The sequence below is a fragment of the Macrotis lagotis genome, chromosome 2, assembly GCF_037893015.1.
Source record: "Macrotis lagotis isolate mMagLag1 chromosome 2, bilby.v1.9.chrom.fasta, whole genome shotgun sequence".
In the NCBI taxonomy this organism is placed as follows: Eukaryota; Metazoa; Chordata; class Mammalia; order Peramelemorphia; family Peramelidae; genus Macrotis; species Macrotis lagotis.
Window position 1 is genome coordinate 186818188 of NC_133659.1, and position 22599 is coordinate 186840786.

The 22599-nt window shown below is 41.1% G+C and overlaps 1 protein-coding gene across 2 annotated transcripts; it reads left to right on the forward strand.

The window, feature by feature from the left end:
• The first annotated feature begins 620 nt into the window (after positions 1–620).
• P3H4 (prolyl 3-hydroxylase family member 4 (inactive)) lies at positions 621–22362 on the forward strand. Of its 2 annotated transcripts, XM_074223925.1 has the most exons (8): positions 621–1150; positions 2544–2693; positions 2864–3035; positions 8183–8311; positions 8939–9084; positions 10223–10306; positions 16363–16507; positions 16979–22362. In XM_074223925.1, exons 1-8 carry the CDS (start codon positions 683–685, stop codon positions 16993–16995), a joined length of 1311 nt encoding a protein of 436 aa, XP_074080026.1. In that variant the 5' UTR covers positions 621–682; the 3' UTR covers positions 16996–22362. The 2 variants fall into 2 exon arrangements, with proteins under 2 accessions (XP_074080026.1, XP_074080027.1); XM_074223926.1 differs by lacking the exon at positions 2544–2693.
• The last annotated feature ends 237 nt before the right edge of the window (positions 22363–22599 follow it).

A 22599-nucleotide genomic window follows, 5' to 3' on the forward strand; every position in this document is an offset into this window, starting at 1 on the left:
GAGGCAGGGATACAGATTGAGGAAATATTTATGAAGAGACTTTATGTGCCAGTCACTGTGCTAAGCAGGGTACAAATATCTCATTTAATGGGTGACTTGAAATTCCAGGATTAGATATTCTTGAATCTAATTCTAATATTCAGAATGCTCCTCCAGGACAACCTGGTCATCCAGGAAGTCTGGCTAAGCATAGTGTCCGGAGACAATGATGAGCTTGGAAACATTCCTCTTCTCCCTCTATTTCCTGATCATAAGGGGTGGAGGAGATGGAGGTCTCCATGTGTAGAAATCCTGGACCACTCCCTCTGCTATCAGACAGCCCAGGGTGGGGAAGGCCTCCTTAAAGCCAGGTCCCTAGCCACTTATGTTCTCACAGTGGAGTGGAAGATATTGTGAGGGAGGGCTGGGAATTTGTTGGGACTCGCTCCCCAAGGACAAATTCCTGGTTATGTTCCCCATTTCCTCTTTAGGGAGTCTCCCACTAGGCATCTTTCTATTCCTATTCTGTTCAAAGCCCTCATACCCCCTCTAGAGAGACAGGCACTAAGACCCAGCTGGTTGTCCCTCTGCTCCTCCCTGACCAGTCCCCCAAATCTCCGCCCCTTTCCCCACCTCACCACCCCTTCTTCAGCATCTGGAGGTCTGGGCCCTCAAGGAGCCAGTGGGACTTCAGGCTTGGGGCATGGGGCAATCGTGGGGGCTGCTGCTCCTGTTGGGCAGTGTCTGGGCACAATATGAGAAGTATAGCTTTCGGGGCTTCCCCCCTGAAGACCTAATGCCTTTAGGCTCAGCTTATGCCTATGCCCTGGAGCAGTATGAGGGCCAGAGCTGGAAGGAGAGTGCCCGCTACCTGGAGGCATCACTGAGGCTGCACAGGCTGCTTCAGGACAGTGAGGCCTTCTGCCATGCCAACTGTAGCAGTGCTAGAGCCTCGGGGGAGCACTCCCCAGCTGGGGGGACCAAAGAAGAGCTGGAGGAAGAGTGGGGCAGAGAGTTATGGTTTTTTGGGCAGGTGGTGGAGCGGGCAGCCTGCCTGAGGCGATGCAAAAGGACGCTGCCCGCCTTCCAGGTGCCCTACCCTCCTCGACAACTGCTCAGGGATTTCCAGAGTCGGCTGCCTTATCAGTATCTGCATTATGCCCTATTCAAGGTATGGCTTCCTTGCCACTTGTCTCCATTCCCTGCCCCTGCCCTGTCTCTCCACATCTCTAACTTCTAGAATCCTTATTTCCTTTCAGTTTCTTGGCTTCCAAGCTCCTACCTGTCTTTCCTCAGGATTCTTTAGTCTTTGTTCCTCTTTTGAGAACTCTGCCAGTTCCTAATCCTTTATCCCTAATATTTCCCCAGCTTGTCTTTCTCCCTTTGCTTTCCCCATCTACAACTCCTAATACCTCGTGCATCTCTCCCCTAATGGAGATTCAATTCAATTCAATAAGCATTTATTAATCACCTGCTTAAATGACTATGAGGGCTCTTGTCCTCCAGTCCTCCCTCAGTTCCTTCTTCTCTTCCCTTAATATCCTCTTAGCTCCTCTTTCTCTATTGCATTGATCCTGCTATCCTTGTTCCTGACCTCTCCCAGACTTTGCCTCTCTTCCCCAGTGTGTCCTTATCTTTTTTTCTCTCACCTGTACTATTATAATAGCCTCTTAATTGGTCTCCCTACTTCAAATTTCTCCCCTCTTGAATGCTAGATCTCTGCACAATAACCAAAATGTTAATCTTTAAAGTTACATGTCTCACCTGGTCGTCTCCCTTGCTCAAAAAGCTCCAGTGTCTCTCTATGGCCTCCTTATGTCAACTCTTTTGTCGGGCATTTGAAATCTTTCCCAAACTGTCTTTTACCACACTTTCCAGCTTGTTGCTCCTTCATTCCCATTTTTGGTTCAGCCAGAATGATAGAATTGCTATTACTGGTATAAACAACATTCCATCTTCCTTCACTGTGCCTTTTGCCCAGGTCTGGAATTCATTTCCTTCTCATCTCCAATTTCTAGAATTAGTAGTTTCCTTTAGAGCTCAAGTCAAACTCTATACCCCATATGAGACCTTTTCTTCTCCCACAAACGATTTTGTTATTATATTAGATTAACTATATTATATTATATTTATTATATTATATACCTACCTGTTTTTGTCTGATAGAATGTAAGCTTTTGAGGGCAGGGGGCAATTCTAGCTTTGTCTTTCTATCTCCAGAGTTTAATATAGTACATGATTCATAGTAAATGTTTATTAAATGTGTTTGAATTGATTGATTTCTTTCCCTACCTTGTTTTTCTTCCCTAGGATCCTGTAATTCCTATCTCTCCCCCAGTTCTTTCCAACCCCTATCTTTGACCACTAGTACTCCTCTCTACTCTGATCCCTTCATCATCCCCCCCCAATATTTCTAGTCTCTCTCCTGAATGCAGAAAGGCAGGGGTAAGATCTGTGTTCAGGGAATTGCAAGAATCTCTCATTCCTTATTCTTCCCCAAGAATTTGAATGATTCCTCTATTCTGAGGCATTATTCCTCTCCCCCCCCCCCTCTATCTATATAGTCTAACCAGCTAGAGAAAGCAGTGGCAGCTGCCTACACCTTCCTGCAAAGGAACCCCAAACATGAGATGACTACCAAGTACCTTAACTACTACAGGGGACTCCTGGATGTGGATGAGTACCTCACAGACCTGGAGGCCCACCCCTATGAGGTGGGAGCCTGTGGGTGGGGGAAAGGATAAGGAGGGAATATGAGAAGTGGGTGAATCTGGTACAGAAAAGGGAAGGCCTGGGAAGTGGGCTTGGAGTAAAACTTCCCCATATCCTTCCAAGGTTTGTCAGAAGGCTAGAGTTTGACTCCCCCAAATATCTACTTTCCCAGGCAGTGTTTGTCCAGGCTGTGAAGCTTTATAATAGTGGCGATTTCAGAAGCAGTGTTGGGGATATGGAGCGAGCTCTTGCTGAGTATCTTACTGTCTTTGCCAATTGTCTGGCTGGTTGTGAGGGGGCCCATGAGCTCTCAGACTTCAAGGACTTCTACCCCGCTATTGCAGGTACCTTGCTGCTTTTTATTATTATTATTATTATTATTATTATTATTATTATTATTAGGTGCTTCTCAGGTTTTCCCCACTGAATCACTTCAATATCCCCATTGAAAGGGGTCCCTTGGAAACTGGTCCACCTTGGATCCTGCTAAAAACTTGATCTCCATAGGAGTGTCTCCTCACTAATCTCAACATTTCAGTGACTACTTTGTATATATATGTATATAAGCATCTTGCTGGGTGTAGGGATGCAGAGACCAAAAAATAAAAATAAAAGATACAATTCTTGCCTTGAAGAGTTTATATTCTACTGGGGAGGAGAACAGAATGTGTGAAAGTAAGAAACTGCAAAAATTATCATCCAATGACTCCTATAATAGGGGTTCTTAATGTGGGGTCTGTGAACTAGTTTTTTGCTTTGTTTTGTTTCTTTTTTTGGCACTTTAATATATTATTTTTCCCAATTATATGTAAAAATTTTTTAACTTTTATGTTTTACAATTTTGAATTCCAAATTCTCTCTCATCTTCCCTCCCTTCCCTTATCATTGAAAAGGTAAGTTCAAATCCAGTCTCAGACACTTAATAATTACCTAGCTGTGTGGCCTTGGGCAAGCCACTTCACTTAACCCCATTTGCCTTGCAAAAAAGAAAAAAGAAAAAAAATGAAAAAAAAAGAAAAGGTAAGCAATTTGGTAAAGGTCATAATATATATATATATATGCAATCATGCAAAACATTTCCATATTAGTTATACACACATAACAGCAAGAAATACAAACATAGTAAAAAAAAAACAAAAAAATCACAGTATGCTTTGATCTGAATTCAAATTCTATCAGTTTTTCCTCTGGAGGTGGATAGCATTTTTCATCATAGTCCTTCCAGGATTGAACTAGATCTTTGTATTTCTAGGAATAGCTAAGTCATTCATAGTTGGTCATTGTACAATATTGCTATTACTATGTACAATGTTATTATGGTTCTCTTCATTTCCCTGTGCCTCAGTTCATATAAGTCATTCCAGGTTTTTCAGAGAGCAACTCATTCATTAATAGTATTTCATTACAATCATATACCACAAGTTGCTCTCCAATTGATGGGTATCACCTCAATCTCTAATTCTTTTCCACCCCATAGAGCTGGTCTACATGAACTTGTTTTTGATTTTTTTTTGTTTGTTTGTTCTTGGAGGCAATTGAGGTTAAGTGACTTGTCCAGGGTCACACAGGTAATAAGTGTCTAAGGTCACATTTGAATTCAGATCCTTCTGACTTCAGGGTCAGTAATCTATCTACCTAACTGTCCCCATGAACTTGTTTTTAAAAATTATTTTAATTTCTTTATTTCAATAGAATTGGTTTCCTTTGTAATCCTTTGTATTTTATTTTGTGCATTTAAAAATATTCTTTGGAGAAGGAAGTCATAGGCTTTTTCATATTGCCAAAGAGGTTTATGACACAGAAAAGTGCTTACTCTACAACAGTGCAGATTGGAAATCACATGTTAATTCTGGTCCTACACATAAATTCACCATGGTGATCCAGTCATTAATTAAACACCTACTATGTGCTTAGCGCTGGAGATACAAGGAAAAGCAAAAAAAATAAATAAAATAGTCCCAGCCTTAAAGAAGCTCACCTTCTAATAAGGGAGAACCTAAGTAAATCACTATCCCTTCTACATCATGACTTTCCCCATGGAGACTTTCTTCATCGTGGTTGGCATAAGAAATTAAATGAGAATTTTATGGAATCTATAGACAATAGATGAAGGCCAGCTGATGACACAGAAAAAGTTTAGAAACTCAGGAATGCATAATATATATATATATATATATTTAGCATAATATTAACATATTTTATCTTTTAATACCATAATAATTCAGACTTCTCTGGGACAAAGGGAGGGCCAAAAAATTTTACAGAGATTTTCCAGGTTGTGTGGTCATCATGTCCCTAATCCCCAAGATGTGGAAAGTGTAACTAGGACCATAAAAGATATACAAATAGTAGATGAAAGGTATTCTAAGAGAGAAAATATTAGTAATTAGGGAAACTGAGCAAACCTCCTCAAGAACTAAGAAAGTTAGGATTTGAAATAGGATTTGAAATCTCTTTCTCTCTCATCATTTTTCTTTTGAATTGAGCACTTTTTCTCCTAAGGCAATTGGGGTAAAGACCTGTCCAGGGTCACAGAGGTAGTAAGTGTTAAGTGTCTGAATACAGATTTAAATTCATCTCCTCCTGACTCTAGGACTGGTGCTCCATCTACTGCTCTTCACCTAGCTGCCCTAGAACTGAGTCTTTTTTTGTGTGTGTGATTTTAATTTTTTTATTTAATGTTTATTCTTATTTTGTACAAATAATGTTTTTTTACATTAATAAAATATTTTTGTTTAAGAGTAAACAAAATACCCCCCCATAAATATAGACTTGCTTGAGCGATAAAGTAAAGGGGAGAGAAAAAAATTAAAATTTAAAAAAATAATAGTAATAATTGTAGGTACGTCCAGGTGGCGCAATGGATGGAGCACCAGCCCTGGAGCCATGAGCACCCGAACCCACATCTGGCCCTGTACACCCCACAATCACCCAGCTGTGTGGCATGCAAGTCACCCAAACCCAACTGCCCTGAAAAAAACAAAAGAAAAGAAAAGACCCAAAATAAAATAAAATAGTAATAATAGTAGGGGTGGCTGGGTGACAGACAGAGCATTGGCCCTTGAACCAGGTGCACCTGGGTCCAAATCTGGCCTCAGATACCCAATGATCACCCTGCTATGCGGCCCCAGGCAGGCCACCCAGCCCCATTTGCTCTGCACCCTCCCCAAAATAAAAATAATAAAAAATGTGCTTGAGTCTTTGCCTAGAACTGAGTCTTAAAGGAAATTGGGGAAATGAAGAGAAGGTGAAGCATAGGAGCATTCTAGAGAAGGGGGACTGCCATTGAAAATACATAGAGTCAGGAGATGGGGTATTGTGTTTGAAGAATATAAGCAGGGCTATGTAGTTGAATTATGGAGTCCATAAGGGGAATAAAGTGTGAGAACACTCTAAGGGAGGAAGGAATCAGTTTGGGATGGGCTTTTTTTGATGACATTCTCCATGTCTCTCTGAAGAACTTTGAAATTAGTTGTGAAACATGGGAAATAATGACTTCCCAACATGACTTGCTTGCATCAAAGAAGGCAACATTCTCTATGAGCAAAGCTGAATCGCAATATATATATATATGTATATATATACATATATATATATAGATATATATTAGGTTTTTGCAAGGCAAATAGGGTTAAGTGGCTTGCCCAAGGCCGCACAGCTAGGTAATTATTAAGTGTCTGAGGTCACATTTGAACTCAGGTACTCCTGACTCCAGGGCCAGTGCTCTATCTACTGTGCCATCTAGCTGCCCCAGAATTGCAATATTTCAAAGGAAATGTGTGATGCACAAATTTAGAGAAACCTCCACCCCAAATTTTCACGTGGTTGTCGAACCTTTTGAGCTCATATTTGTTTGATCAGTCACAGGTAGATACTCTGTAGCTTGACTACAACATAGTTTCATCATTTTAGTCCTATTTGAGAATGAAGAAAATCAACTAATTCATATTTACCCAGAAATAACTGCTGATAGCTAATGGGAGGAGTGTGTGTGTGTGTGTGTGTGTGTGTGTGTGTGTGTGTGTGAGAGAGAGAGAGAGAGAGAGAGAGAATTGGAAAATCAGTTTTGCTGAAGGATAGTTTGGAGTGGGGAGAGATGAAGCAAAAAGACAAATTAAGAAAGCTATTTCAGTAATTCCTTAGTGAGGTGATGATTAGGACTTGAAATATGGTGGTGTTTGTGTAAATAGAGAGAAGGGGATGTACATGAGAGGTGCTATCAAGGTAGATTTGTGTAAATAAAGTCAGTCAGGAGTTGAAGATGACAGAAATTTCTAGCCTGGGTGATTGGAAAGATGGCGCTATTTTTATAGTAATAGGAAATTTCAGGAAAGGAAAGGGATTTGGGGGAAAGAGTGAATTCTGTTTTGAGTTTGAGATGCCTATAGGTCACTCAAAAATTTCCAAAAGGCAGCTGGAGGTTCATTATTGGAACTCAGGGGATTGGTTATATAGTTGTAGCAATCATCTACATAGATATGATACATAGATATGAACCCATGAGAGCTGATGAGGTCACCAATTGATATAATATTGAAGGAGAAGAGAAAAGGGTTCTGGACAGAACATTTGGGGACAACTATGGTTAATGGACATAGCATGACTCAGAGACAGAAGAACCAGGAGAATGTATTATGAAAACCTAGAGAGGAGAGGATATTCAGTAGAAGAAAATGATGTCAAATGTTAGAGAAGACAAGAAATATGAAGATTGAGAAAAGGTCTTAGATTTGGCCATTAAGAGATCATTGGTGATTTGAGAGATCAGTTTCAGTTGAATGATATGGTTAGAAGTCAGATGGCAAAGGATTTAAAATTGAGTGAGGAGAGGAAATGGAGGTGCCTAGTATAGAAGGATTTTTCAAGGAGTTTAGCTGAGGAGATGAGCTACAGGATGATAACTAGCAGGAAGAGTAGGAATAAGGGAAGGTTGCTTTTTAGGGATGGTGGAGGCATGGGTGTGTTCGTAGGGGAAAAAGATAGTAGATGGGGAGAGGTGGATGATAAAAGAAAGATAGGATATCAAGGGTGTATGTAGAGAGGTTGGCTTTGGCAAGGAGGCCTCTTCATCTGAGACAAAAATGAAGGAGGAAATAAGTATCAGGGGAAGATCTAAATGATGTGAAATGAGGAGAGAACTCTTAATGAATGGTCTCAATCTCTTCCTCTTACCAGAAGACCAGTCTATCTTCTTTTCTTCTTTCTTCTTCATGCATTTATTTAATAACATCATTAGTGACTTGGATATAAAATAACACAAAATATTTTCTAGGACTGTAGGCAGTGGTACCTCAGGAATGGTTGACCACTCCCTTCATGGTTCCATCTGAGATTCTTTGACACCCTTTAGACTCCTAGAACCTCTAGTCCGGTTCCCCCCCCCCCCCCCGCCCCCAGGGCTCTTATTGTATGCTGTATTCCCACAGATAGGAGTCTATGGTAGTTTAGAGGTTGTAGTTATCTTACTTGTCCATCTCCTCCCACTCCCTAGACCGTTTTGCAGAATCACTGCAGTGCAAAGTGGACTGTGAGGCCAACCTAACACCCAATGTGGGTGGCTACTTTGTGGACAAATTCGTGGCTACAATGTATCACTACCTCCAATTTGCCTACTACAAATGTAAGTACTTCTATGGGGGGGAGAAGGGAAGAACTTGGGTAAGAGCATTAACTTGATGTTGGGGGATTGGGGCCCACAGAGAAGAAGGGGAATAATGAGAAAGGTGGATGTAAATATTAAACATTAGGGACTTGACACCCACAAAGAAGGGGGGAAGGATGGGAAAAGAGTAGGTTACAAATATTTGGGAATTGGGGTCTGTAAAGCAATATATAGCAGGACATGGGGAGGACCTATAAAATCTTGGTAGGTACAGTAACAGAGGGGACTTGGGGACAGGAACAGTTTGGGGGATACTCAGGGGAGGATCAAGACAGCTAGAGTAGAAGGAAAAAAGGGAGACAGGCTTGGAAGGGCCAGAAGCATACCTAGGAAGGGAGAGTAGAATTGCTAATGAGGGAATGAGAAGAATGAACAAATGAAAACTGGCCCTGAAAGAAGAGAAAGTCAGAGTGGAGCTCTTGGGAGGTGGAAGCAGGAAGGGAAGGAGATAATGAAAGGAAAAATAGGATTAGGGAATCTTGCTCTGGAAGAGAGGAACAGTAGAGGAAGGGGAGGAAGGAGAAGATTGTTCCTAACTGTGGGTGTGGGCATGGCTTCCCCTTACTTGTAATTCTGTTTTCCCAGTGAATGATGTTCGACAGGCTGCCCGAAGTGTAGCCAGCTATATGCTTTTCGATCCTGCAGACAGTGTGATGCAGCAGAACTTGGTGTATTACCGATTTCACCGAGAGCGATGGGGGCTGCAAGAGGAGGACTTCCAGCCCCGGGAGGTGGAGTTCACTTAAGAATTACTCTGATGTTATGTGGTTAGATTTTTTCCTCAAAGAGTTTTGACTTCAATGCCCTTCACTCCCACCTCTTCTCAGGTTGAGTCATGCCCCATTAGGGTCCCTTTAGTCTCGACCCCTAGAGGTAGAAAAGCTATGCTAAAGTCCAGATTGGGCTAATCTGTTTGCACTCATCATCCCTATGCTATTTAAGAGTTCAGTCAGGGATGTTCTGTCCCAGTTCTCCTCACATAAGCCCCAGTATTAATCTCCTACCTTCTTTCCTGAATCCTCAAGTCTCAGAAGAATCGAGTTCACATACTTTCCCAGAGGTATAGTAACTTTGTGAGAACTTTGAAGTCAGAGAACATTAAGTTAAAATTCTGCCTTTGTTACTTACTGGTAATAGGACCTTGGACAAATCATGTCCTCTCTCTAAGCTTTGGTTACTCTCTGAGATAAGGAGGATGGATCAGATGACCTCTTAAGTTCCCCTTCTAGTTTTAAATAGATCAAGGGACTTAGAGACCATCTGGTCCCTCCCTCCTCTCCATTTTGCAGACGAAGTTAAGGGATTTTTACACATAAGAAAAAAGATCCAGGAAAGTTAAGGAATTTGTCCCTGGTCATTCTAATAGTAAAAAATCAGAGTTGGGATTTGAACCCAGGTGGCACAATGGATTGAGTGGATAGTGTGCTAAGCTGTGAGTCAGGAAGACAACTCAAATCTGGTCTCAGAAACTTACTAGCTGTATGACCATGGCCAAGTCATTTATGCCTGTTTGCCTCAATTTCCTCATCTATAAAATGAGTTGGAGAAGGAAATGGCAAACCACTCCAGTATATTTATCAAGAAAAACCCAAATGGGGTCAAGAAGAGCTGGACAAGACTGAACAACAACAATAACTTCTAACATTCGCTTAAGTAGTTTTTCCTATGTATCCCACTGACTCTCTCAGAGAAATATTTGTGAAATCAAGGAAGCCAATAGGTAACATGCTCTGAAACACAGGCTTCATGTAGAAGGCAGAAAGCGAGGACATGCAGCACCCACCAGTAATAAGCTGCAGTAAGGTTGAAAATTAAATGAGGTTGCAAGTGTATAATCCTATGCTCCATTCATCTTCTTTCTCACTCCAGGAGGCAATGCTCTATCATAACCAGACCACAGAACTCCGGGAGCTGCTAGATTTTGCTCGTTTGTATTTGCAATCAGATGATGAGGTGAGGGCTCTGCTTCTTCCTCACCCTGGGTGATTGAGGGAAAGATGTATGGGTAAGTGTATGTGTGCTGGAAGACACCTTTAGAAGTCAATTAATTCAATTTCCTCATTTTACATAGAATTTTTTACATTATAATAATTACTGGGAGATCTAGGTTTTTTCCCCTTTCTTGTTACTCATTCTCTTCTTGGCCAAGCCAGTGTCTGAAAGACAATATTGATAGTGAGATTGGATTAATTTTCTTCTCAATCTTGTTTAGATCCCACACAAGTGGGAAAGTTCATTGTGTTCTACTCAGCTTTGGGTGGAGAGAGATGTTTTGTCTACTTTTCCCAAGGCTGGGGACAATTTGGAAGTAAATGACAATCAAAATCACTTCTCCCAGTCCTTCATTAGAATAGGTCCACCTCTCATCATAGTATTCATTCTCTCATTACTTCTTAACTAATCAGAGTTGATTGCCACCCTCAGGAACCCTCCCCCCAACTCTTTCAACAGTATATAATCTTTGAGTGGGGTCCATGAGGGGTTTTTGGATTTGAGAATACCAATGATCTCTTTTATTAATTATTGTTATCATGATTAATAAAATGATTAATTACCCAGAATCCATGTCTCTCAAACCTTTTATATGTCATAATTTTTGAGGCAGCATCACATCATGTGGTGTAGGGCAAGTGACTGGGGTGTAAATTCTAGTCTATGGCAAGTCATTCACCCTCTCTGACTTTGCCTGTATGTTCCTCTATTAACCTACAGAGTTCTTATGAGAGAAGTGCTTTGGATATAAATGCATTGTTGTTGTTTTAACCCTTACTAGATAAAATCATTTTTGTATACTCTGTCCTCTCTACAATCTTTCTGAAGTCTCTCCCCACACCCAATCACCTTTCTAGTCACCTAGTGTTTTCATGTGGTCCCAGACTGCTTTATTTAGGCTGGGAACCTATTTTTCATTAAGTAATCTGGCATATTTTTCTCACTCGGACTTAAAATTTTTTATTAATTTAATTTTCAGTGAACAAAAATTGCTGTTTTCTCCCTCTTTTCCCTCTCCACTTTAAAAAAACTTTCTAAAAAGTATGTAAAATCAAAAAAAAAATTTAAAAAAGTATGTAAAATCAAATAAGACAAATTTCCACAATGGTCATGATCAAAATATTTATTTATGTCTCAAATTGTGTCTTGATCCCTGATCCCATCATTTCTCTGTTAAAAGGAGAATAGCATGCTTCATTATGGATTCTGTGGAATTGTGATTGAATATTGCCTTGATAAGAGATCTAAAGTATTCTAAAGATATTTATCTTTATAATATTGTTATTATAGTATAAATTGTTCTTCTGGTTCTGCATCCTTCACTCTACATCAGTTTGGACAAGTCCTCTTATATTTCTCTGAAAGAGTAAGACTTAAGATATTGCTCCTTGATGGAAATTTATAGTTTTAAAAAAAGATCCTAGAGAAAGGACCATACTTGACATCAAAAGAAGTGAAGCTTCTTTATGGATAATGTTGGAATTTCAGGTCCCTTAGAGACCCTCTTGCCACATTTGACCATCCCAGGGGCCTCGAGAGAGGGAACCTTGGTAAAATATTTTATCCCAACAGCCAGTAAAATCCCAACTTTTTTTTTTTCCTTTTTTTTTTAAGGTTTTTGCAAGGCAAATGGGGCTAAGTGGCTTGCCCAAGGCCACACAGCTAGGTAATTATCAAGTGTCTGAGACCGGATTTGAACCCAGGTACTCCTGACTCCAAGGCCAGTGCTTTATCCACTGTGCCACCTAGCTGCCCCTCCCAACTCTTTCCTAAGCCTGGTGACTAGTAGTCCACAACTGCTTAGGCTAAAATCTCCTTTTCCTATTACAGCCCCCAAGTCTCTCATTTTCATTCACTTCAACCTTACTACTTCCCTAATTCCTTTGACCTTTTCTTCTCACTCTTTCCATTTTCTTGAATTCATCAAAACCTGACACCCCCAGAAATCCTTGTCCATCCTTTCCAGTAATGACTGGATATACATATTCTCATGGCCCTTCCCTTATTTCCTTCCTAGAGAGCAGGTGGAGAAGTAGGCAATACTCCTTGCTCCTCACTTTTACTTTCAGACTCTCTCCCTGCTGACATCATACAATAACTTCTACCTTGAGGTTCATTCTGTCTAGAGATCCCTCTATCAAGACCCAGGTGCCCATTATCTAACAATCCTTAGGTTACTTTGCCCCTCTTCTCAAGGAAGGGCAGCTAGGTGGCAAAGTGGATAGAGCACTGATCTTGGAGTCATGAGAATGGGAGTTCCAGTCCAGCCTCAGACTCTTGACTCTTACTTGCTGTGTGACCTTGGGCAAGTCATTTAACCCTGAATGTCTTGCATCCAGTGTCATCTCCAGTTGTTCTTATTCCTATCTGGTCACTGGAGCCAGATGGTTTTGGAGGAGAAAGTGAGGCTGGTGACTTAGCACAGTACCCCTTCACTCAAATCCAATTCATGGGCTTCTCATGGCATCCTCTCCTTGAGGCCATGGTTTTCTTTGAAAATGAAGGACAGGGTGGCTAGGTGGCACAGTAGATAGAGCACCAGCCCTGGAGTCAGGAGTACCTGAGTTCAAATCCAGCCTCAGACACTTAATAATTACCTAGCTGTGTGACCTTGGGTGAGTCACTTTACCCCATTGCCTTGCAAAAACTAAAAAAGAAAAGAAAAAAGAAAATGAAGGACAAACATTCTCAAGGAATTCAAAACACTAATCACTACTTGTATATTTGATGACCACTAAATTTTCTATATTCATTCACCCTTCAGATGCAACTTCCAATTCATCAGTCTTTTTCATTTACGTGACCTGTGCCTTCATTCCATCTCAGCCACAGTCAAAGATGGTCATACCATTCATCTTGTCATTGTCTAAAGTGTTTTTTCTCTAGTATACAGAATTATGAAATTCTTCTATCTCATTATGTTTTATTTTGACTTCTAACCTTACCACATAAGTGAAATTCTCCAAGGTCACCAGTAATTTCTTTTTCATTCTGTTCTGTGTTTTTATTTTTATGTGTATTTCTGATACACAGCAAATTGTTGGGGGTTTTAATAATCCATTCTGACTTGCTTATTTCATTGATTTGTTTAATCCATTTTGATTTGAGGTAATGGTTATTTCCCCCCCCCCATTTTTTCCTGCCCATCTCTTGTCATTTTTGCTTCTATGATTATTTTTATTTTACAAATCCATTACTTTCTCTTTCAGTTTCTTATTTACAGAGAAATTCTGCATTCTGTTGAGTTTTTTTGAAAGTCCAGCACCAACTTCCAATATCTTTTAAGAGTTGTACTTTTTTTGGAGAACCACTATGAAATATCTTGTCATTTCTCCATGCTTTTTAGTAAGCCCAGGGGATTCTCTTTATCAATTGCTATTTTGGTTCATTCTCCTTCAAAGTATAATAGTTGTTCTTTTTTTTTTTCTCTGAATTTTTATTCATTTTTCTTTCTGTTTTTATGAGCCTCTCTGTTAGCTTGTAAGTGAAGTTTTTAAACAGCCTTTCTCTTTTTAGACTTCTGGTCTTTCAGTCTTACTTTTTGTATTCATAGTCACTTATCTCTGGTTTCCTCTTCACTCTTTGGTTCCCCACCTTTTGCCTGTAATGCATTTACTCTGACACTAGAAGTTCATAGTCTTTTCTTGTTGAAGGATATGAGGATAACCCAGGCCCTACCTAAAGGAAACTCTTGGGAGAGAGTATAGGCCCAGTTAGGTTTCCAGTCCTTCCTTCACGTAGGGAAGCTCTTTTTTCTGTAGTTGGTTGTGCTACAATGCAACAACACCTTCATCTTTCACCTCCTCCCCACTTGCTCCTCCTTTCCTTTGTATGGCAAAGAAAAAGGTGTCTGGTTCTTCTTGGGTGTGTGTAGAAGTGTTCAGGTTGAGTCACTGCTATGATGGGACATGGGGACATTCATTACTGAAGCACAAGACTATGCTGTTTGAACCCTGTGTGTGACATGGGTTGGAGGAATGGGGACATCAGGTAGAAACCCTAAGTCTTCAATTTTGAATACTATTTCGTTGTTTTTTTACTCTGTGCAGTATTTCTGTCTTTTGCCTTTGGGATTTAACTTTGCTTCTCTGAATCCATAATTCTGTTTTTATGAGTTTTTTGAATGGCAGAGATTTGTGAAAAATATCTTGCCAATCATGTGATCAGTACCAAGAATCTCTTAAGTGCTAAACCTGATGCCTTTTTCTCATTCCTTTTCCTTCTTAAAGTGGCATTGACACTGAGAGATATCCTTTTCTTTTGGATACTCTCTCTTCCCTAGGTTTTTGAAACACTATTCCCATCTAGTTCCCTGCCTACCTATTGGACTTCTCCACTTAACTCTCTTCTCTCCTCTCTCCCAGGCGGAACTTACCCACTCAGCCTGTTCCACTTTTGGATACCTCTAATTATTAGGAAGTTTTTCCTGATATCAAGTATAAATTATCTTTGTAACTTTTGTTCTGTGCTTCTGATTTTATCCTTTGGGGTCAAACAGAATACATCTAATCCCTCTTTGATATGGGGCATAAGGAGCATACCTTTTATTTCAATGGTATTAGGTACTACCCCATAAGGAATTTTCCTCTTCCAATCTAGATTGGTACCTCTCTTGCAAATTACAGCCTTATGAATTGTCTAGAGAACTAGAATGCTTGCCCACCGTCCAAGAGTCAGTAGATCAGATTTACAACTTGAAGCCAAACTGCCTTTACCCCTGCAGTATCTCTTCATGACATCTTTTCAAGTACTAAAGACTTTTCACATCTTCCCTGACCCTTTTCCTCTTCTCTGGGTTAAATATGCCCCTTTATCATCTGATTCCAGCCTACCTTTACCACCTTATTACCCTTTCACTAGCTCTAGATTCCAGTCAAACTGGCTTACTTGCTGCTCCTTGAATTCAACATTTAGTTTCCTACTCTTTCTAGATCCAGAATTACCTTTCTGCCTTTTAACTCACTGGATCCCTCAGTTTATGAGCTTTTGTCTAGGAGCTCTTTCTAACTGTTTGTGTTTGCTACCCCCTCTTTCCTAGGATTATCATATATATATCTATATATTTTTCTATTGATGCTACCAAAGGTAAAATGTAGCCCTTGAGAGTAGGGGCTGTTTTTCTTGCTCTGGCACTTAACTCATTGCCATATGTATGTAATACTTGTTTAGTTTGGATTGTGTTAGGAACTTTTCTGGGATGCTTCATACCAAATGAATCCACCATTAGGCTACTCTTGACCCTAGATCCTTGGACTTAGAGAGAACTGGGTGATGATGGTGATGGTAAGGAGGTGATATATTGTAGAGGAAACAGCACTAGACTTGGTATTATATCTAGTGTTGTGTTGGTAAATGTTTAACAACCAGATCTCTGAAATGTAGACATAATGTGCTTCTAATTTTAAGTTCTAACTTTAATCTGATATATTACCATTTTTCTCCATCCTTTTCTTAAGTCTAGATAATCAACAAAATGATACATTAAACCTTGATTTGTAGTGTTTGCTCAGGCTGAAAATTTATCAATCACTTCTCCAAATAGATCCAACTTCAGCAAATCCCTGTTATAGTACAGATTGAATCCTGGCTTTGCCATGTATGAATTTTGTGACCTTGGGCAAGTCACTTCATGTCTTTAGACTTCAGTTTCTTCATCTGTAAAACTGGGTGTTTAGGGGCAGCTAAGTGGTGCAGTGGATAGAGCACCAGCCTTGGAGTCAGGAGTATCTGAGTTCAAATCTGGCCTCAGACACATAATGATTACCTAGCTGTGTGACCTTGGGCAAGCCACTTAACCCCATTTGCCTTGCAAAAGCCTAACCCCCCCCCAAAAAAAACAAAAAAAAACCAAACTGGGTGGTTAGACTCAAAGGTCTCTTCTAGTTCCAAGATGATCCTATGTGGGAAAAATGCTGCACTAAGTCCATTTGGGGTAGATATTTGGGGAAAATACTAGGTCATAGACATGACCATTCTGCTGCCTCTTTCCCCTTCCTTTTATCTGGGGGCCAGTGTAGATGGAGCTAGAGGAGTCAGCACTACCATTGGAGTCAGAACCACCACCATCAGACTCTGAGTTTGAAGGAGATGGTGACTACGAGGAAGGCATCTATGCAGATTGGTGGCAAGAGCCCAATGCCAAGGGTGATGAGGCAGAAGCAGGTCAGTGCTTGGGAAAGGACTGGAGTATATATGGGGGAGATGAGTAGGTTGGGATGGGATCTGGATTTGCATGAGGGATGTATGTGCATGTGTGTGTGTATGTGTGTGTGTATGTGTATGCATGCTTGTGTGTGTATGTGTGTAACAGAGATTAGATGGTTCAAAGAACTGTCCCAAAAAAATGGGTGGAACTCAGTGAATCAGTGGGGGTGGAGGTGGGGACAAGATATCTGCCTCCCTGGAGAGTGTCTAGTAAGAAAAAAAATTATTATCTGAATTTTGGAAGAAATTCTGCTTATGAACAGGGGAAACTATTGAGATGATCTTTTACCAAATATTTATTCATTATTCTATGCCTGTCCCTTTGCTCCTTTCCTGGACTATACTTTGAGACTAATCCTGATATAGGGGCATTAGTTGGAGCTTTCAGGGATGGGGAAGACTAAACCTGATTTTTTTCTTTCCATTCAGAGCCTGAGCAAGCATGAGATGGAACCCCCCCCTCCGGGGAGCACTTCTAAATGCTGGGATGACCAGGTCCTTCTACCTCCAAGGAAGCAGCAGCAGCCTCAACAACAAATATTTATTAAAAATTCATGATGAACAGAACTGGCATGCCCCCCTCCCCAAACCTCAGGGTTTCTTCCTCTCCAGATCTTCAATTCAACATTCTCATCTTTTCTCCTCTAGTTCCTATGGAGCCAGGGTCACTTGCAAAATTGTCCAAGGGGGAAGGGAGAGAACTTCCCCATTCAACTTGGGTTCTCTTATCCTCCCTGCCTCAATTCCCTAAACTCAGAAAGCCAAAGTTCTTAGCAGTGAAGTTCTGGATGGAAGCAGCCCTTGGATGCTTCCTTAAACTGGAATTTGGCAAACTTTGGAGACATGAGAAATAGCCTACTGTAATGGAAAAGAGCACTGGAATAAGAATTGAGAGGTCTGAGTTCAAGTCTTGGCTGTCCCACTAATCAACTTGGTGAATTTTTAGGCTGTCACTTTTCTTTTCTAGAACTCAGTTTCCTTATCTGAAGAATAAGGGTTTTGGATTGGATGATAGGTCTTTGCTGGACTGACAGCCTATGTTCCATGAGGAGGAAGAGAGGTGGTACACATATGCTGGTATAAAATTTCCAAGGATTTGTCTATTTCTTCTTGTCCTGTCTTGGGAATGGGGAATGGTATTGTTCATCCTGGGATGGTGAGAATTTGAGAGCATTTGGTTTTGAAATGGTATAGTAAGAACTAGAGAAATGGAAATAGTGACTCTCAAACTTCTGAATGAAGATGGTGGGAGGGAGCCAAGAGGTCCAGGGGCCACATTTTGCTCTTGGGTTAAAGAGTCTGTTTTTCCTGCAGAGGGAGAAAATGAAGTCCCGTTTCCCTTGTCCTAATCTTGTCTCAAACTCAAGATGGAGGAAAAGCATAAAAGAAGGGACAGTGGGTAGGAGTGAGGGTGGAGGCTGGTGGCTAGAGCCCAGATTCATGACTCACCTCCCCCAAACTCCATCTCCCCAGTTGTTTTGCCGAGAGCTCCCACCTCCAGGGCTGCCTCTCCCCAACAAGCCAGCAGAGGGAGCCTCCAACATAGACATGGCATGTCCTATTGAGGGTAATAGGAGAGTCTTTTGGGATTGGATATGGAAGAGTCCCTTATAAAGAAAATAATCTATTACTAAAAAACTAGCCTCATATTGCTGCTGTGTCTATGGAGAAACCAACACAGCAACCTAGAACAGGTAATGAAACCAGGTGCAGTGATACACCCCAGCACTTCTTGCTCTTGAGAGACTGAAGCTGGGGGATCACTTGAACTTGAAAAGGCTGAGTTGCAATTGGTCTAAAGCCAATTTACACCAAGATGATAAACCTCTAGGAGTGGAGGGTCACTTGTATCCCAAAGTATGGCCATCAGTAGTGGAATTAGACCCATGAGTGACTGCTGTACAAGTTAGGAAAATTACGTCTTTAAAAAGAAAAAAAGAAAAAAGGAAAAGTTAGTGAAAATTTTCTTGTTTTGATGCAGATAGCCAAGCAAATATTTATTACTCCCCAAATACACATGCTGACCCCCTCCAAAAAAAAGAGAGGAGAGGAAGTATAAATGTTACTCCTCCTTTTTAGTATTAGAAGATGAAAACAAAATCTGGAAGGCAGAATTCTCATGGTGCCTGTGTCCCCATCCTGGCTGCCATGTGACCTGAACTGTGTCATCAATTCTTTGCTTCTTTTATGGAATAGAGAGACCTCACCCCTCCACCCAGCTCCACCCTGTTTCTCTGGGGCCCTGGAGCTGAGGGTAAGATTCTGATTCAGGGTGGAGGGAAGGAAAGGAGTCAGAGACTTAGTCAAAGCTGGCTAACCCAGGTGATGATGTCCACCCCCTTACCTTCCCACCCCCACCCCAAGCAGGGCAGTGCCATCTTGTAGGTGGGTCAGTTGCTGAAATAGTTATAGGTTTCATCTTTATGACATTTCTCCATTGCAGTCCTAAAGAAGGTGAAACCAGTCCCTGCCCCACCTCCTCCAAAGTCTAAGGGCTAGCATCACCTTTTCCAGACAGACCTTCCCTCTGTTCCCAAGAGGAAATGGTCAGACCAGCAAAATATTTATATATGATATTTATTTATATTTATATATGGGTATATATATAGTCATATATATATATATGTATATATATATATATATATATGTTTGAGGATTATGTTTGAAGAGTCCCTTTATATAGAAAATAACTTGTTACTAAAGACTAGCTTCACAGTACAGCTGAACTTGTAGAGAAACCAAGACAACAGCCTAGAATAGTTAGTAAAGCCAGGTGCTCTGATGCACTTCTGCAGTCCTTGCTCCTGAGAGGCTGAGGTTGGGGGTTCACTTGAACTTGGGAGGGCTGAGCTGCATATTTATATATGATTCTTTAAGGTTTACAAAGGATTTTAAATACATTTGAGTGTCACAACCACTCTGGGAGGTAGGCATTATTATGATTCCCATTTTACAGTTGAAGAAACTGAGTTTGGGGGAGATTGTGATTGCCCAAGTCAAAACCTCCCTCACCCTAAGTTTCTTCAACTGTAGGATTCAAACCCAGGTCTTCTTGACTCCAGGTTCAGCTGCCTAGCTGCCTCATAATATAAGGATGTTGTGCTATCTGAGTGTGTGTGTGTGTGTGTGTGTGTGTGTGTGTAGTATTTGTTTTTGTCCATGAGTGTGTTCCATGTCATTGTTTCAATTTTGTGAAGTATCCAAGAATGTATATGAATCTATATATTTGACTTGGTGGATTTGTTTGTGGGCATATAGATTTGTATGTGTGCACCCATGAATAGTTGGTTAGGTGGTGTCTATGGATATCTATGGACCTATGTCTATGGATGTTTATAGACCTATGTGAATAGTTAACTGTGTTCTTGTAGTTGTGAATACATGCAGAAAGGAACAATTTTCAAGAATTAGGAATAATTCGAAGGCAATGGTCACATAATGGGTGAAGTTCAGCTCTGGGCATCACTGTTTAAAGAAGATATTCATCAATTGGAGAACATCCAGAGGATGACAGTCATGTGTCCCCCATGACACCCCCCCCCCCAACAACAACAACAACAAAAAGACTGGGAGGAGGGTGGTTTTCTTGAAGAGCAGTCATATGGAAGTGCTATTACATTGATTCTATTTGTCTTCAGTGGGCAGAAGCAGAAAAATGGGTGGAAGTTACAAAGAAGCAAATGTAGAGTTGCAGTCAGGAACCGGTCCCAAGGACTGTCTTTAAGTGGATTGGGCAGGCCCAGGAAGGGGTGGAATTCTTTATCAGCAGACTTTAGACAAAGGATGGATGTTCACTTCTTAGGAGGTGGGGCAGGGAATTTCATTCAGGCTTGGCCAGCCAGTACAAGACAGTCATTGAAATCTCTTGCATTTCTAAAATTCTGTGATTCTCTGTGTGCTTCCTTTTTCTTGGGGTGGAGGTGGGGTGTGGTTGGGATTTGGTGTCTTTTTCTCTCCCATTCAGCCTTGTCCCTAAACAATCCCCCCTGTCCATCAGTTCAGCGCGGTGGGCAGTAGAAACCAGCTGATGTAGGGAGAAGGGGAGGAAAGGGGAGGGAATTGCCATGCTGGGAGATGTGACCCCTACACTTTATTTTCTGTCTTACTCATCTCCCATTCCAGGGGAGCCAGTTCCTCCTACCCTCTCACTGACAATTCAGTCTCTCCATTGCCTAGCCAGCTCCCCAAACCGGTGAGACAGAGTCCTTTCCCAGCGTGGGCCCTCGGGGTGGCTCCCAGTCTGTCTCCCAATCTTGCCCGGCCCTGGACTCTCTCACCCCATTCATTCCTCCCTGCCCCTGTCCCCCCACCCCAAGTCTCTCCCTGTTCTTTGCCACGTCTTTCTTTACCCAACCCCTAAGATACTTCCTCCTATCTTTCAGGGCCTCAATTTGTAGAGGGGAAAGCCAGAGAGATGATTCAAAAGCAACTGGAGATCTGCTGAAACCAGAGAGAGTGCCCATGGGGTAGGGAGTAGTTGGGAAGAGGAAAAGAACAAGAACTTTTTAAGCATTCTTTGCTTTCAACTTATGTCACCATCTGGGTTGTTGAGTTTTCTGCTGGGAAGGAGCCAGGGCCTGAGAGAGGATACTAGGTGGACTGACAGGATGTGAAGACAAAGTCTCCTTTGCAGCCAAAGACAAGGAATTTAGGAAGGAAGGAAGGAAAGAAGGGGAGGGGGACCTCAACTGCTTGCTATTTAGGACCCCGGGCTAGACAGTAATTTCTGTACCACAAAAAAGGAAAATTTGAGGGTCCTAAGAGTGGGGATTGAAAAGTCATAGGGAATCTGAATAGAAAAGGGACATTTGTGCCTTCTAGATTTAAAACTCTGATTACATGATCAAAGCCTCTTAATGGAACCATTTGGGGAGTATTCTGTTCCACTGTCTGGTTCCTTTGTAAATAGCACTGTGGTTAAGAATGCTGGACTTGGAGTCAGGAAGATCTGAATTCAAATCCTGCTACATTCACTTCCTAGCTTTAGGATCCTGGTCAAGTCACTCAATTTCCTCCTTTGTAAGATGGGGATAGATAGTACTATCATCTATCTTCAAGAGTTGTATGGATTAAATAAAATCATATTTCATTTACTTTGTAAACATTAATGTACTAAACAATGCTAGCTATTATTATTCTTTAATAGATTTTATAAGGGGAAGCAGCATTTAGGACTGGAAGAGACATTGAGGACAATTGTTCAATTCTTTTTGGTGAATCTAATTTCACTCCTTTCCATGGCTAGCAGCTTAGGAACCAAGACAGGAGAGAATTGCACAGGTTGCCTCTTTCCAGTTGCCAGTGGTATGGCATTGTAGGAGTGTGGGCTAGCTTTGGAGAAGACATCCTGTTCTCTGGTGAGGGAATTATTGGTAGAGCAGACTTTCTCAAGTGATCCTTCCAAAGTTGGAAGTGGAGGAATCAACAAAGGGAAATTCTATTCTGGGTTTGAATTTTACTAACAAGGAGGAACTGATTGCTGGAATGGTAATGATGGGAACCCTGAGGAAAGTGACCATGATCTTCTAAAGTTTGTGAGAAAAGAGGAAATGCAGGCAATAGTCTTACATGTACTCTAGATTTTGGGAAGGCAGTTTCAAAGGGTTCAGGAGGAGTTGGTCCAAGGATGCATGAGAGATGCATAAGAATGAAGTTCTGAAGACATCAAAGAAAACAGTTCCACTGAGGAAGAAAAATGAAATTTATTTAAAAAGATTGATGTAAATGTACTGGGAATTCCAACAATAAGATTTTTTAAAAGAAATAGATGGAATATGGAAAAGAGTTTGATTAACAGAAGGTAAATTTGAGTATTTCCCAGTCCAGTAAAAATAGTGTCAGGAATACAAAAGTTCAGAATGAGAAGATACTGGTGAAGGAAGCCAAGGACAACAAAAAGGGTTTTTTAAAGTTATAGAGGGGGCAGCTAGGTGGCACAATGGATAGGGTACCAGTCTTGGAGTCAGGAGTACCTGAGTTCAAATTGGGTCTCAGACACTTAATAATTACCTAGCTGTGTGGCCTTGGGCAAGCCACTTAACCCCATTTGC